Below are 16,248 nucleotides of genomic sequence, written 5' to 3'. Positions count from 1 at the left end.
TTTTTGCTCTTAGATGAGGGTGGTCAGGAGGCTGGCAACGGTGCTCAGGACGGTGTTCAGGATGCCCTGGACAACGATGAGCAGGCCGTCGACGACAAGGTTCAGGGAGCGGACCAGGCCGCCGAGGGCGAGGATCAGGGGCTGGACGAGCTGGAGGACACCATCTAGAAGCGGCGGGATTAGCCATGGCCAAGGAGGAAGAGTGTCGCCGCGTTGGCGGATTAGTTGGTGACTTACCCAGACCGAGCTTGGCGATGACAGCCTTGACGGTGTAGACGACCTCGTTGACCAGGGAGAGGACGGCGGAGAGGGTGTCGCCGGTGACGCCAGAGAGGAAGTCCTTGGAGGTGGCGGCCTTGGTGGCCTTGAGCAGGAGGTCGGTGATGCCCTCAATCTGGGGGGTCAGGGTGGTGATGACCTTGGTCTGGGCCTCGACGGTGGGGTGCTCGGGGACGGTCTCGAGGGTCCTGTCTATAAGTTGGGGGAGGATCATGTCAGCCACAAAGTTCCGGATCATCGAAATCAGCGCAGGGAAGAGTCGGGCGCCTTACTGATCTGAGCGGTGTAGGTGCGGACGCTCTCGGTGAGGGTCACGAAGGTGACGGGGGCCTGCACCTCGGTGTCACGCTGGACGGCGATGGGGCCGGCGAAGGCGCCGACGGCCATGGTGAGGAGAGCGACGAAAGAGGTCTTCATTTTGGTTGTAGGGGGTTGGTGATTATAATTACTGAGAAGTAAGTTTTAGCTGTGGAAGACGGTGGTCTTAAGCAAAAGAATGGCTGAGTTGGTTGTTGGTAAAAGAGTGTGAGGACTGTGCTGATGCTGTCTGGTGGTTTGAAAGTACGAGAGGTTGATGGGCGACAGCTTCTATTTGTATTATCCGTCGACTCTGTAAACTCGAGACGGCGGCAACATCGGCATGTTGATTGACGTCGAGGTGGACTCGCGGCACTTGTGGGGCTCGTAACGGGCGACATCCTGAGGACGCGGGGCCCAGCTGTCATCGTCGTGAGCTTCGTGGATCTTCGCAATCATGTCTAGCTCCCCTTTTCGAACGTCGATCTGAAGATTCCAATGTGTTCGCGCCGTGAGAGGCCGGAAGTGGTGGTACGTAAGGTGGGCGCAAATGAGTCTGGTGGATCCGGTAGTCCCGATGCCGATCTTAGTCTGAATCCAGCAAGCGATGAACGAGGTCGGGACTTTGAATGTGGGAGCCCGCACAGCTGGGCGCACACTCAAAGCCGAAGATTGAAATGGCCCGGGAAGCGCTCACAGGAGACAAGTGGATCCCAAAGCTTAACCGAAAACCCAACGGTCGGGAGAAAGAGTATGACAGGTCGGGGTAACCGCGATCGTCGCCAACCTGCCATGCGGAAGTGGATCCCAAGCTCAAAAGATCAGCATGCACGAATCTTGCCCTTGAATATCAAAATTATAGTGCAGCGATCCTTCGTGGCGCCATTATTGTAGAATATGTCATCGTGTCTCAACACCGCGGCAAATGGGAAGCAGAACTAGATACCTTCAAAGGAAAGTCGGCAAATGCTGCCTGGGTATTTTGAGGAGGAGCAGAAGCATAAAATTACAGTTTTGGGGCCACCGCCACGGTTGTCTGAGCCCAAAGGCGGTATGCAAACTGTGGAAACGAGAGAAGAAATTGCAAGAACCTGCGCCTCCCATCGACATTGTTGCATGGCATCGATTTTGGCCCTTGAATCGACTTCAGCCGTGTCAGGAAAGCAGAAGCAATGCATTATTTTGTGAAGCCGTCGAAGGCACGGAATAATGTAGCCTTGCAAGGCTGCACCGGGGTTCGCGAGTGGACATTCAAGAGATAGTCCCACCGAGGCTCAGTCCGCGCTTGCACATCACCCCTACCTAGGTAACTTGTAGTCGACCAGTCAGTCTGCATGCAACGTGCTGGGCGTGCCGCATCGTCCCGACGCGATCAGCGGAACAAGCTTATTTCCTAAGATCAACACTTGGTGTCAACTGAGGAAATGTAAATCATGAGGTCCAAGGAAATAGCCGTCACACATTAAGCATATTCGCAACACAAGAGCATTGGTTGTGCAGAGGAATGTGGCCCAATGCCGCGGGGTTCCCACAGAAGCACTGTCTCCACGGCCCCGAAGCCGCCTCGGACGAATCGTCCCCTGGCGCAAATCCCCCTTTTCTTGCAGAAAGCCTCGGAGCGAAGATTGTGCAATGGAACAAAGGCGAGGCCGAATGCGACACCGGTCAATCCTCAAAAGGCTCAACAGTGGAAATCAAAATCCAGAACTGTGATTGGTGTTCCAAACCGAGGATGAAGATTGCGTTTCCACATAGTACTAAGCGGCGACATTATCCGCGCTTGGGGCACTTGTGCACGCCGACGGCATAGAATAATTCTTCACCGCTGAAAAGATTAGATGTTGTCAACGTAGATGCGGTTAGGTGAGATCATTCCGTCAAGCTGGATTCTACGGAGAGCACCATTCCACCATGCTCAACATTATGAACCTTTAGAGTCGATTCTTCCCGTGCTCCCAGTTGAGCGAAGAGACGTTTATATCATGTTGGGTTGAGAAATATGACTGGTGTTGATGTTACTTGAGTAGCAGTCCGCATAATTGAACCTCATGGTGTTTTGCAGGTCGATTAGAAATCCATTTCATGGTCTTTAAGGCAACAGAGGACACATCTGAGCTCAGATCTACTGTTCTCAATGGGGTTCCGGCCACGAAACCTTCTTGGCCGCATTCCATAGAACCAAGAAGACCAAATGTGAGCTCAACACATGTCCGTTTCGGTCTCTTCACTAATTATCGTCGAAAGCCGCAGACAGTAAAACGGCAGTAAAAAGCAGCCCATCCATTTATAGGCCACGTTCAACTTCGAGCGTGCGATTAGCACTTGTAATATGCCGACGACGAACACTCGTATGACTCAAAGGATGCCCAAGGTCTTGTAAATTAGGGCCACTCAATTTAATTCCCGACTAGCTGTACCTGCGCTGCGACAGAGTCTCTCCACCTACCAGGGGGGAGGGGGGTTTCTGACTGGGTCACGCAATACACTCATGTTTTAATATTTAATTGAAATTTCATAATTCTAGTGAAATGCTAGTAAAAGGCTATTAAAATATTATTAAAACGAAATTATATCAAAGCTTTAAATTATATTAATATTAATTTTATGTTAGCGTTAACTATATATTAGCTAATATTATTATAATTTTATATTAAAAGCTTTAGTTTAAACCTTATTAACTTTAAACCTAATTTTATTTTTAAATATTTCCATAGTTTCATAAATTCTTTTATAATAAATAATTAAGCTAATAAAGAATAAATAAGTAATTAGGTTAAGAATGAGGAAAAAAAAGAGTTTTTTTTTTTTTACCCTTGTATTAAAAGTTGTTATAATATTAAGGTTAACATAATGTTATAATATATTAAGAATATTTATATATTAATAACGTGTAAATAATGCAATGTATATATAAAAAAAGCATGTTAGAACCTTAATTGCATGTTACTATTATATCGCTATTCCATTAACATCGTGGTGTGATGTTGACAAAAACCCCCCCTCCCCCTGGTAGGCATGCCATAGCCAAGAGTCCTAGCCCAGCCAGCCCAGGGTGCAAAGCTCAGCTTGATTTATTCTTTCTCTCTCTCTCTCTCTCTCTCTCTCTCTCTCTCTCTCTCTCTCTCTCTCTGTGTGTGTTTGTGTGTGTGTGTGTTGTCTTCCAAGGTTGTTCATTTTCCGGTCGCATTTGGCCTTTGTTCCAATGCATTCCGGAAATGTCACTTCCAACGGCCGAATTATTACACGCAGTTGAAGGGCAAAATTTACTTTCTCCATGCTACTTCACAAACTGGTTGGCCAGGGATGAATGACGATGGCCAAGTTGCAGAGCACAATTTTCAAGAGTGTTCCTGGTGGTGAGTACTCTACTACGCACCTCTGCTTACGTATTGTGCGGTTCAATGTTGGCTCCTTGAGTTTTCGGTTCTAAAGTTGGATCTCGACCAAACACGGAGAATCTAGAGGAGACACCAACGTGTTTTTGGACGCCAAAAGTCTGCATGTCAACGCCAAGGACAGAACGCAACCGAAGGCCACTTCGAAGGCTTCGCTATAACCTTCCCCAGATCACAGACTCAGGAGGGAAGCGGTTGTTCGGGAATTCATGGTCTCTCATGCGGAGCTTCATTTAAAATGAGGGTGAATGACCTTTTTTTCTGCGAGGGAAAATCAGGCAAAATGCGCATCAAGGTTGTAGTGGCACCTTGAAATTCTGTCAGCATTGGCCTGCATATGACACTATCACAAATTGAACGCTGCATCCGATACGTTTACAAATGCCAATGGCTGCCTCGGACTCTCAGTGTACACTGCAGCTGCTAGTGATCTTGGCAAAGACGGTTCGCCTTCTGATTCTTATATATATCCTTGACATCGCGACATCCGCTCAGGGCTACTGACTGAATAAAAACACATTACCATAAGATACAGGACATTGTCAAATTGGGATATGCCTTGAGATTTTAGCACCATGGTTCCCAAATCTATTTCACCAGGCATCTGCCCAGGATTCATCTTGCTTCTGCTCGGTTCTTACGCCGATGCACAACGGAACAGGGACATCCGACCTGCTGCTGCGAATGTACCAGCAGAGTCGGCCGCCGGGGTCGAACTGTTCAGCAATGAAGCTATTCAGCTGACGGAACCAGTTCTTGCGGAATTGGAGGATCACGACGATCTCGCCCAATATGCACCTCTGTTTGCATTTGGCAACGGCACCAGTAACGAAGAGTCTCCTGAACGCGCTGACGGGTGTAAGACGTACCCTGGCGACCCCTCATGGCCATCCGCAGATTTGTGGGAGGTTTACAACGATTTGTTGGGAAATGCACTCTCTCCGATTGTTCCATTAGCTTCTCCTTGCTACGTGGATTCCACATATGATAACTATGATGCATCACTGTGTGCGTCAGTCACGGAAGGATGGGCGAAGGAAAGAACTCAGTTAGTCATCTGCAAGTTTACACGATGGGTGCGCTCTCAGCTAACTGGGCAAATAGCTACGAGGACCCCGGCTCGGTGATGTTTCCATTATATGAGGGCAAGACCTGCCTTGCTGGTACTGACCCAGTTTTACTGGCCAACTGCACCCAGGGCGGCTACTCCCTGTACTCTGTCAATGTCAGCAATGTGGCCCAGATTCAACTGTCGGTGAACTTTGCCCGTTCCGAGAACCTGCGCCTCTTGGTGAAGAACACCGGGCATGATTACAATGGCCGGTCTACTGGGTTTGGTGCACTCAGCCTCTGGACGCACAACCTCAAGGACATACGATTCATCCCAAACTATGAGACTCGGGACTACGCTGGACCTGCTTTCAAGGCCGGCGCGGGAGTTCAAGGCTTCGAGCTTTACCAAGCCGCAGACGCGCACGGTGTTACAACCGTTTCCGGGATTTGTCCAGTAAGTACACGAAAAAAGATGGCGTTATATGTGCATTTGCTCACTCCTATTGGCCCATAGACCGTGGGTGTAGTCGGAGGTTATATTCAAGGTGGAGGCCACTCGCCCGTCATGCAATTGTTCGGCATGGGAGCAGACCAAGCCCTCGCTCTTGAAGTCGTTACAGCTGCGGGTGAATTCGTCACAGCTACACCATACATAAATTCTGACCTCTACTGGGCATTGCTGTAAGTACTGTTTATAAACTGTTTATAACGCTGACTAGTTACCGACATTGACGGTCTCTAGCGGCGGCGGTGGCGGCACCTTTGGCATTGTCACATCCGCGATTCTCAAAGCGCATCCCCAGGTACCCGTGACAACCTCAACCTTCAGCTTTGCAACCTCGAACAACGTGTCCGTGGAAAGCTTCTGGAAGGGATTTGCAGCATACTGGAACCAGATGCCAGTCTACAACGCTGCCAAGACGTACTCATACTGGTCGATCGCCAACGCAAACGGCAGCTACGTCTTCACAATGAGGCCGTTCTTCGCAACCAACAAGACCGTCGAAGAGTACGAAGCCCTCGTCGGCCCACTCTTCAAATCCCTTTCAGAGTTGGGAATCCCGCATGAGGTCACCACAGAACATTTCGACAGCTTCTACCCAGCATATCAAGCCACATTCGGGTCGTATGCCCAGAACATTGGCAGCTACAATGGTATCCCCGGTAACAGGCTGGTCCCCGCGGAAAACTGGGACAACGAAACCATCCGAGAGAGCACCTTGCGAGCGTTGAAAGACACAGTGGATCGAGCACGGATTCTCCTCGGCTACCACCAAGCTCCCCTGACCCAGAGTGAGAACGTCAACTCAGTCAATCCTGCGTTTCGGGCCGAAGCTAGTCAACTCATCATTGTGACGGGAATCGGCGGGGGTGCTACTCCGGAGGAGATCAAGCTTGCTGGCGAGAATCTGACGCACGCTATCATGGGGCCCCTGAAAGATGCGACTCCTGCTGGGGGTGCGTATAACAACGAGGCCGACGTGGGTGAGCAGAATTGGCAGCATTCTTTCTGGGGCGAACATTATCCGCGTCTGCTGGAAATCAAGAAGAAATGGGATCCCACGAATTTGTTCTATGTGCATCATGGGTAAGCAGCTTCCGACCACTTTGTTCCCCTCTCCACGTTCATACATCTGGCCGTGGCCATTGGCTGTTTCGCCGGGAGCCCTGACGTGCTTTGTTTGCCAAAAGCCTTTGAAAAAAGTCTAAGGGCAGATGGTATCCTGTTTCGCCTGGTGAAACTTGTTCCATATTGCTTTGAGAGCTGACTGTCAATGCTGCAGGGTCGGGACCGAGGAATGGCACGTTGTAGACGGAGGATCAGGCGGAGTGCAGACTCAGAATGGAAAGTTGTGTAGAGGGGCACAATCATAGGCCCAAGTGTAATTGATCAGGTGAATGGCCTTGTGTCGAGTTGCTTTGTGCGGTCATTGTCTCCATTCAAATAGTGCTTTGTAGGGCAAAAGGACAGTATGCACATAATGGCGGAAACAACATACTCGTATTGCCATGGTTTAACAAAGGTCCATGACAGACGCTTTCAAGTACTTATACTACAACACCGTCGTCGAGTCCTCATCACTGTGTATGTCTGCGCTTCATTCTCAATCACTACAACACAACACAACCCACTGAATCTTCTCCCGTTGATCGGCAAGATTCATTAAACTTCACCTCTCCGTTTCAACCCAACGAACACCGCAAAAATGTGCTACAAAATCAACGAACACCACCTGACCCACGACGTTCGTCCCTATGTCAGCTACTCCGGTCTCCAGAAAAGTGTTCAGCTGGTCAACCCTTACTCTACGCCCAAGCCGTGCTGCGAGCAGAGTGCTGTCATCGCTCGCTGGCTCGCCTGCCCATATGGCCACGGCTGCTGCTACCTGACGTCGAGGATGGTCAAATGCACCGCGGCCCAGGGCTATGCGAAGCACTGTGACATAATCACCCAGTACCACACCTACGAAGAGCGAGTCCCGCTCGTTGAGCAAAAGGTGTGGCCATCCCTGCCAATTTTGGACGGACATCGGCTTGTCCGAGAACCGCCGCGAGACCTTCCCACCACACCACGAGACTGTCTTCGAGATGGGCTCCGAGGTCGAGGACTTTGGAGAGGCCTTGGAGCAGCTCGTGTCTGAGTTCTTCACCACCAAGGCCACCTATGATTCCCTCGAGAGCGGGTGGAGGTGCGATGCTCACGATGTCTGTAAGCGTGTGCTGCAGCCTCACGAGTGCCGCGAATTCGCGCTTCGGGAAGAGCTGCGGGATATCCAGGACAGGCTTGTGACGATGGAGAGCGAGATCTCGGCACTTGAAGTCAAGTTTGCTGTTAGGCGTCTCCGGTTTGATGCAACCGCATTCGGATACACCGGGAGTTGCGACATCAGCAACTTGTCACTCAAGCTCTAGTAGCTTGTAGAAAAGGTGAAGTCTTCATGAGGAGCCATGCGTCCTCAAATTTCCTTAGATAAAGGCGTATCTGCTGAATGACCAAACCTGCAGATTGCCTCACAAGAGGCTCTTAACCGACACTTATTTTGTCCCAAGCATACAGATTAATTTTGAAAACACAGTGATTTCATACTACTACCTGATCCCCCATCCCAGGCGTATTATCTCGTGCAAGTAACATTAAAGTTGTCTTTCGTAGTTCGTGTCTAGATACCTGTCAATACATCCAACATACCTTGCGACTGTTTATTCTAACAAGGTTGTCAGGGACAGCACGGCAAGAATGTACATGAGAAGTAAATCTTGATTAAAAAGAAATAAATTGAGTTCATACTTCTGAAATATACAGATCACATGAGACCAGATTAGAACCCGTTGGGAAAATCCTTGGAAACATGGATAATAGCAAAGAAGTACCGAAAATGGCGCTAGTGTGGATAAATACCCAGTAGCGACAATTCAATTCGCCTTGATCAGGATCTGCTTCTCTTTCTTCAAGCCAGCAGCCACATCGACCGGGATCTTGAGAGTGCTCGCGACGATATCAGCAGGTGTCAAGGCAAGCCACTGCGTCAGCGAGATATCGGCCACACGGTCACTCTTATAGATCTCAATCCACACCAAGTCCTCAGTGTCTGACAGATTCTCAATGTAATGACCTAGAACCACATTTAGATCAGCATCGTGTTTTCTGCAGAATACGCAGACCCACAGCTCGGGTGAATTACTTACCACTGTTGTCCGGGAAGACACCTGTGTCGCCCGCGGAGAAGTCAAAGGTACGAGCGGCTGCACTGCCTATGAAAACTGTGGCACGCGCTTTGCCACTGTGGAAATAAAGCCACTCCTCGGCCTGTGGATGATGTCAGCCCACACAGTATCGTACACTGAATTTGGAATGTCTCACGTTAGGATGCCAGTGAAGCTCGCGAAGACCACGAGGCTCCAGCTTGACAAAGGTGGCGGCGACGGTCGTGGCAATGGGGAAGTTGCGGGAGTCGATGATCCAGAGTTCTCCGCCCTGCCCTGGGACGGGCTCGGAAGGGTGCTGGAACGTATGATACACGTATGAACTGTTCCCGACCAGCGCGCCCTCTGGTCCTGTCACGTTGCGCGTGCTGACAGTCGAGTTGAAGATGTACGGATTTGGTGATGGGACAGAATCGAAGACGGATTCTTCGAGGCCGAAATTCTTCGCCAGGACTGACTTTGGTGTGTGGGAAATCCAGTCGTCCACGTTGAAGGTTGTTCTAGGCAGATCAGTTCATGTCCTTGGCTAGTTCAAGAGGTGAGACTTACCCGACAGCATCAAAATTACCGTCGTCAAAGACCAGGAGAAATTCGTTCTCATCCTCCAGCCCCTGAACGGTGTGGGCGGCTCCCTTGGGGAAGTACCAGATATCCCCGACATCGAGGGTATCGACCTGGTACTGACCGTTCTCGTCCACAGCAGCGACGATGATCTTCCCGGCGTATACGAATCCCCATTCAGCCTTCACGAGTCAGCAAGCTCCTTCGGAAAAAAGGGAATGTTGTTGCCGTCCTCACCACACGGTGCCAGTGCAGCTCACGAATCGCCCCCTTTTTCAGGTGTTGTTGAGCAGCAGCGATGTCGTGACTAGCTGGCAAGTCGGTAATGACTTGTTCACGGACCCAACCACCGGCAAGAATTCTCGTCTTGGAGTCTGAGAAACTCCACTTGAGATTCGGGACCACGCCATTGTCGGTACTCTGAGCACCAAGGTTGTCCGGGTTTTGCAAGTCGATTTGCTTGTTCGTGCCGCCTGAGAAGTTAGACAGACACACAAAGGCATTTCTGACTTCACATAAAACATACCAAGAATAGGAGCGCCTTTCCCTTTGTCATCTATGGGCTGTCCCTTGGAAAACTGCTCCCGTTTGCTGAGCTCGGGAGCTGCAGCAGCAACGGCGCCGAAGTGACAAAGAGAGCTGAACTTCATCTTGAGATACCGGTGAAAAGCTCAAGCTCAAGCTCAGGAGTTCTTCCTGGGGACATCCTCTCACATGTCTACTTTATATCGTCAGCCCCCCCGTCCATGCGTGCTCGCTCGCCTTATTTGCGAGCCGGCATCAAAGCTCGAACTATTTGAGTTGGCGCCATGCGATCGGGATACGGCTGCAGGAGACCGGTGACACTGTCTGTAGATGGCGCGGGATATGGAAGGAGACTACACAAAATGGTGAGGGTCGCCATCGGTATAATCAATGTCGTGATGCTTGGCAGGCAGTGTGTCCCAACCTATAGTCGTCTACCCCGCAGGATGTGTTCCTGTATTGGTGATTCATTGTGACCGGGCCTGCAGGAGGTGTTCGGGTCCCTGGAGCAGGAAATGGAACAGTACCTTCTAGGTGTAACGCAGATAATTTCCGGTTCTCTCACCTTTTTCTGAGCAGCAACTGTCCAGAAACTCGTAAAGACATGGCATGATTTGAATCGACATTGCAGTGTTCCGGTCCCGCCGTTTTTGGAATATTTTCGACCTTCCTGCCCGAGCGAGGCGGTCTAAACTCTAGCTTCCCGAGGTCCTTTTTCATGGGTGCTGCGGGTTTAATCGCAATAGGCTAATCGGCTGCACGCTGCACGCAAGCCAAAATCTCGGCTCTTTATCACTCGTCGTAGGCGTCCAAACGCGCTTTGTACGCGACCTCTTCGAAGTAGAAATCACTTGAAGTTGGCGGGAACCCCCACGCTAACTCAAGCAGTGACCCTTCCACCAACACTAGTTGTGGTAAGCGTTAATGCTCTGACTAGCGAAGAACAGGTATATCACAAAAATGTGTGTAAGGTTTTGCACAGCAGAACAAACATCAAGGCACCTCCCCATCCACCTCTGAACATTGAGATAAAAATAGCCTGACACGGCGTGAAGAAATTGAAAGAATGCCAGACTTTCTCACTGGTAGCGCTAAATGCCGCAGTGCGTGCGAGTGGCATCCATTGCTGTCCCCGTCCATCGATATGTCTATCCCTCTCAGCCGCTACCTAACACCTAGATACTCCTTCGCCGCCTGAGCCGATCTTGTTCCTCCTGTGAAAATGATCGACTGAACAAGCCCGGAATTCCCGAGGACACCTCAAGCTGGGCCATCTCTTGCTGCAGTCCAGCAATGACACGATCCTCCCCTTCTGCCGGCTCCATCCCCTTGGCCCTATTCGCCTCCACCTGGTCCTGCCGATCGAGGTACGAGATGGCCAAGGCGTCCGCCGTGGCCTGGTCCTTGGCCCGCTTCAGCTCGGCCATGGTGCCCCCGCCGACGACCACGTCCTCCGCGTCGGGGTCGTCGTGCCTGATGTCCTGGCTGAAGTGGATGACGTTCAGCCACGTCTGGACGCACCTCTTGACCTTGGGGTCCGTGATGCGCGCGAACTCCTTCATGGCCGCCACCCGCAGGCTGCGGCCGTTCTTGAACTCGCGCCTCGAGGCCGGGACGGACGCGAGCGGCCCGCGGCCCCCGGGGCCCGACCTCTCGTCGAGCGTGTTGCCGCGGAGGACCTGGACCACCCCGAATATGGCCGTCTGCGCCGTGTTGAGGCGGGCGTACAGGCTCTCGCACTCCTGCACCTGCTCGGTGAAGCGGGCGTTGGCGCCCATCGCCTCCCAGATTTCTAACATCTCCGTCATGACGGCGCCCAGTTGGTCGAAGGTCGCTTGGAGGTGTCCGAGGAGGATGTGCATCGACCGGCGGACGAGCCACCGGTCGTCGAGGTCTTTGAGGAAGTACTCGGCTGCTAGACACTGCCCGTACCGTCCCTCGTAGTCGACGAGTCTGTGGAGTTCTAACAGGTTGTGTCGGAACAAAGCATTCAGTTGGGCATCGACTTGTCGCGAGTCTGCCTGAGGGTCGCCTGAAAAATACACCTGCAGGTCGCCACTCGCTTTCGCGAGGTTCAGGATGATTCTCTGGCACAAGTCTCGAATGGCCCCGTACTTGTCGTCCCATGTGTTCCTCTCGTAGTGGAGTCTCAGTCTCAGAATCTTCGACCCTGCAATATCCAAGCTGACCTTGGAAAGCCAAGCTAGAATCAAGTTCTGGCCTTGATTTAGCAGGATACCTGGTGCAATGACAAACAGAAATTGGATTACTGCTCTGTTTCCAACAAGCGGCGCTGAATAAGAGAGAGTAAGTCACCGTCCATTAATCTGCCTGATGCGATTACAGACACCAGAAACCCTAAGAAATGGAGTAGGTTTCTAGGTACTTTCAACTTACCGAGCAAGGACTTGAAGTTATTGTACCGGAAGGCCAACGTGGACTGGAGCGGGTAAGGCTGGTCGGCTCGTGTTGATGAGATCTTCAACGCGTTGTGTCCATATTTTTGGAAGTCGTCGCTCCACCAAGATGATTGCAACAGGTGAGCAAAGTTTGAAATTGGAATTGGCGTGTATAGGTCATATACCGGAGCTCTTGGGAATAGCAGATATGCCTTGTATGGCATTTTGGAGAAGTCATCATATCTACCCGCCCTAACAGCTTCTATGTTTTGATGATATATTTCGGGATGCGGGTATGGCCAATTCCGAGTCGCAAAAACTGGCTTGAGTTTTGAAGGCTCAGCCAACGGTGGAAAATAGTCGGGAAGGGATCCCCAGATCTAATATTGAACTTTAGCATGCAGAATATAGTTATTCAGAGCTGGGGATATTACCCGGACATCGAAAGCCTTTCCTTCTTCCATTTGAACATCATTCTCAACGCTAAACAACATCAGCGAAATTTCATGCCCAAGACATACATGCTTATACTAGTATTAAACACGGAAACAAGAACAGTCACTTCAAGCCCCCCGAATGACCTCAACATCAAAAGAACCGGACTGACTCACAAGTACTGACGGCCGTTGTCAGCCCTTGAACCCGGACCAATAGCCTCGAATCGCAATTGATTCAGAACAATCTCGAGTTCATCAGTGACGTTTATCCCTGATATATTAACTAGGAAACGTCGAGGTTGCTCCAACATTTGATGGTGAGCCTCTGGGGGTGAAAATACGAGTTAGTCTTGGCCAAATCTTGGCTGAATTAGTAGCCTGGGTACATTTATATAGAGAGTCGAATGCATATATCGGTGGCTTATCACAGGCCAGTCAATACGTGACGTAGGATCCTCATTGAATACGGGCCAGCGGATCTGTTATGCAACTTACGATGGCAGGCATGCTGGAGTCCAGCTGTTAGTGACAATGGCAGAAGTCGAAACAGAGCGGGACAACATACGGACAGCTCATGCAGGATCGTCATGGCGAGCTTGCATCGGATGGCAACCTTTTCGCTTTCTGGATAATCATCCACAAGAAGCGGCCAAACGGTATGTACACTGAGGAGGATATGGATGGAGAAGTCCGGGCTTGTGAAAGTCGCAGCGTTGCCAGCAGGCTGAGTTTCGCAGAAGCCCCACCTCAGGCCTAATCGCCCCGAAGGAAAACGAGGCAATAACATTAGTTGGAGTTTCCCGATGAGACTTGAGGCTACAATAGAGGAAAATAGAGGGCGCACTGTTGTGTAAGATCCCTGCGGTCGCTAGTCCAGGGTCGAAACCCATGCGCCATAGCCGCCTAGCGTTATCATACATCTCGCCCTCGTCGATCTCGGGATACAAGGTCCGAAACTGGCGGTACCCGTCTTGAATTTTCTCTCGGTCGGTGCGCCCGTCTTTCGCCATAGGTACCTTGCGCATGTGATAGATTCCTCGTAGGAACATTATCCACATAGGGTGCTGTGAGTTTATTACGTTGGAAGCCAGTCGGAGGGAAGGCTGCAGAGCAACCCATAAGTCGTCATTGTTCTAGATGGCAGATCAGCATTTACATAAGCTCTCACATATTTTGGTCTCTTACTTCGGCGTCATATGTGTCCGTTATCCCACTTAGAGAATATCTTATGTTTAAGTTCCGAAGCTTACCGCCTCCCCCTCCTAAGCCCGTCTCTGACATTGGCTGCCTCCATCTTTCTCGGCTGAATAGGCTGTACTCACACATTTAGCACCACTAGCGACTGCGGCGGCGGGGCCTGGCGATCACCCACGGATTTAGAGCCCTGGCCGGGAGATCTGACATCGGTACGTCGGTGTCTGGAGCATAAGCGCCTACGTCAATCAACTTGAATAGTCAATATGTCAGCAGCCTGCGCGAAGGTCCAGCCTGGTGTTTGAGGAGTCCACAAATGAGCGGGCTCTAATTGTATCGACACAAAGAAGTACTTTGCCAACATACCTCCTGCGTCGTGAATCCATCGAACCAGTAAGTCTGCCAGCTCTCTTCTTGTGTCCACAGCCTCTCCTGTTCTGGATCAGCCGCAGCACCAGTTGCAGCACCAGTTGGTGTCAAGCCCGATCGCGCCTCATCGTTAGAAGTCTTGGGGAACGCTTCGTTTATGCCCCATCGCCTGTATGCTATTAACCAATCTCATTCGTCGAGCCAGCAACCTCCCACATCCGTATCTAAACTAAGGTCTCACAGAATGATCGCAGACGTACTTGGTATATTCGGTCCGAGGGACGCCCTGGTCGCGCGGGAGTATCGTAGGCCTCATGAGAGCCTCCCCGCTGCCTCTGACAGCCTTTTGCATCGAACCGTCGATTGTACTCTCGATAGTTGGGTCCCAGGTCGGGCTTGTCCAGAATGGGCAGTATGATTGCCAGTAAACATACTCGTGCATCGGTTTCGCCGTCCACCCCAGCTCCAGGAGGCCCTCCGCGTCCTCTTGTCGCCAGTCCCCGGGGAAGACAGGTGTGTAGTCCGTACATTGCTCGTCGGGGGGCAGGCTGTCCGGGTCGAAGGAAACGTGGCTCGCCGTGGACTCGCTGCCGGACGGGGAGTTGACCAGCGATGGGCCGGGGCCGGGCTCGTACGGGACGACATTGGGCGGTTCCTCGGGCGCGGACATGATGAGATTAGGTGGGTGTTCGGAACTGGATCGGATGGGTTTCTGCGAATACGTAGAGCCCGATGTGCATGATCAAGAGCAATCTGTTCGAAGTATTGGTACTCGGTCTCATGCCCGCCCCAAGGATGTGTCGCTAACAAAGCATACCCAACAGCGCCCGAAGAAAGCAATGCATTGTGGCCAGGTGAGAGACCTCCCGGAAGCGGCCAGGACTGATCCCTTTGACCTGTCACGTTTGTATCTCCTCTCGTCCAGTATTACCACAGGGTGGTTTCCCTGGCCTCTGGTCTGCACAAACATTTGGGAATGCGTCAAGTGCTCCCGAGAGATTCGTTTGCCTTCTCTTTGCCCGTCGCCTGGGATCTCGCTGCCAAAGGCGCTGCACCAGCTTCTAAACACATTACTGATAACAAAAATGGTAAAGTGAACATTGTCATGCGAGTAGCAACACGCTGGGCGATAGACAGGCCAGCAAACTTGGTCTCGATCCACTGCGTGTGAGATCGCAGCTGAGCCCGCAGCATCATGATCTTCTAACCTGGGCGTAAAGGAGGTGTGCTGACCATGCAGGGAACTTATGTTTTGACGACTTGTTAAATAATCCTCTGCTGGGCCCAAGCACTTGCGATGCTGCTGCCTCAAGGGTAACGGATGTGAAATGCTGCTTCATGGTGTCTGGTGGCTGAGATAATCGCTGCAAGTGCTCTGGATCGAGAGCCATGGTGGGCTGGGCCCTTGTCGATCCGGCTCAATGCGCTGACATTCTGGTCCAACGTGAGTGGACAGGGGGCTGAACTGGCGGGGTACACGCTGACATCATTTGATTCAGAACCCGCCTGGTTCGACAGGATGTTTTCATATGTCTCCCCATCGCGACAGGGGAATGGGGCGGTCTGGGTTGGATTGCTGTCTGCTGGATCTACAGGTTCTATCCACATGTTGATGTTTACCTGCTAGGTAAACACGTAGGTAAGGACAAGAGATTAATGGTGTGCCCGCGTGGGAGTCGGACATTTAGCATGGCGTTCCAATGTGCGAGTAATCTGTGCCACAACAGCCACCGTCATGCAGACTCGTTGAGGCTGACTTGGGGATCCCGGGGAGGATCAGAGCTTGGTCTCTGGCGGGCTGCGAAATGCGGGGACGATTGGCCAACGCAGGTCCTCACAGGCTGTTTGCCTGATATGGTTCGAGGTCTGGGAAGGTCTGAGGAGGCCTGAGGCCACTGGTCACCTGTGTGAGCGGCCGCGGCCAGCGGCCAGGAGCCAGCACCGTGGACGTGTCGGTGGCCCTTGACCGTAGCGCACGCAAGTGCTGTTGCTCGGTGGGCTGTCTTTGTTTCACCCCTCGACGAGCGAGCCTCG

The 16,248-nt window shown here is 51.5% G+C and overlaps 4 protein-coding genes across 4 annotated transcripts; 1 reads left to right on the top strand and 3 right to left on the bottom strand.

Annotated features, from left to right (window-relative positions):
- Positions 1–9: 9 nt before the first annotated feature.
- On the bottom strand, positions 10–696 carry INS49_009475 (uncharacterized protein; the record flags this gene model as incomplete). Its single annotated transcript, XM_043170206.1, has 3 exons — positions 10–164; positions 238–471; positions 552–696. 3 exons carry the CDS (start codon positions 694–696, stop codon positions 10–12), a joined length of 534 nt encoding a protein of 177 aa, XP_043024771.1.
- Positions 697–4,546: 3,850 nt separating this feature from the next.
- Positions 4,547–7,937, top strand: INS49_009474 (uncharacterized protein; the record flags this gene model as incomplete). Its single annotated transcript, XM_043170205.1, has 5 exons — positions 4,547–4,983; positions 5,076–5,478; positions 5,539–5,705; positions 5,767–6,612; positions 7,481–7,937. 5 exons carry the CDS (start codon positions 4,547–4,549, stop codon positions 7,935–7,937), a joined length of 2,310 nt encoding a protein of 769 aa, XP_043024770.1.
- A 501-nt stretch (positions 7,938–8,438) lies between these two features.
- Positions 8,439–9,940, bottom strand: INS49_009473 (uncharacterized protein; the record flags this gene model as incomplete). Its single annotated transcript, XM_043170204.1, has 6 exons — positions 8,439–8,638; positions 8,712–8,832; positions 8,887–9,229; positions 9,279–9,472; positions 9,528–9,763; positions 9,817–9,940. The coding sequence occupies 6 exons, from the start codon at positions 9,938–9,940 to the stop codon at positions 8,439–8,441; spliced, it is 1,218 nt and encodes a 405-aa protein (XP_043024769.1).
- Positions 9,941–10,990: 1,050 nt separating this feature from the next.
- Positions 10,991–14,884, bottom strand: INS49_009472 (uncharacterized protein; the record flags this gene model as incomplete). Its single annotated transcript, XM_043170203.1, has 9 exons — positions 10,991–12,018; positions 12,213–12,270; positions 13,147–13,159; positions 13,221–13,404; positions 13,496–13,784; positions 13,837–13,963; positions 14,024–14,097; positions 14,212–14,383; positions 14,475–14,884. 9 exons carry the CDS (start codon positions 14,882–14,884, stop codon positions 10,991–10,993), a joined length of 2,355 nt encoding a protein of 784 aa, XP_043024768.1.
- Positions 14,885–16,248: the final 1,364 nt, after the last annotated feature.

The sequence above is a fragment of the Diaporthe citri genome (genome assembly GCF_014595645.1).
Source record: "Diaporthe citri strain NFHF-8-4 chromosome Unknown scaffold_4, whole genome shotgun sequence".
In the NCBI taxonomy this organism is placed as follows: domain Eukaryota; kingdom Fungi; phylum Ascomycota; class Sordariomycetes; order Diaporthales; family Diaporthaceae; genus Diaporthe; species Diaporthe citri.
Note: the sequence above shows the minus strand (reverse complement) of the source record. Positions and strands in the feature narration are given on the sequence as shown.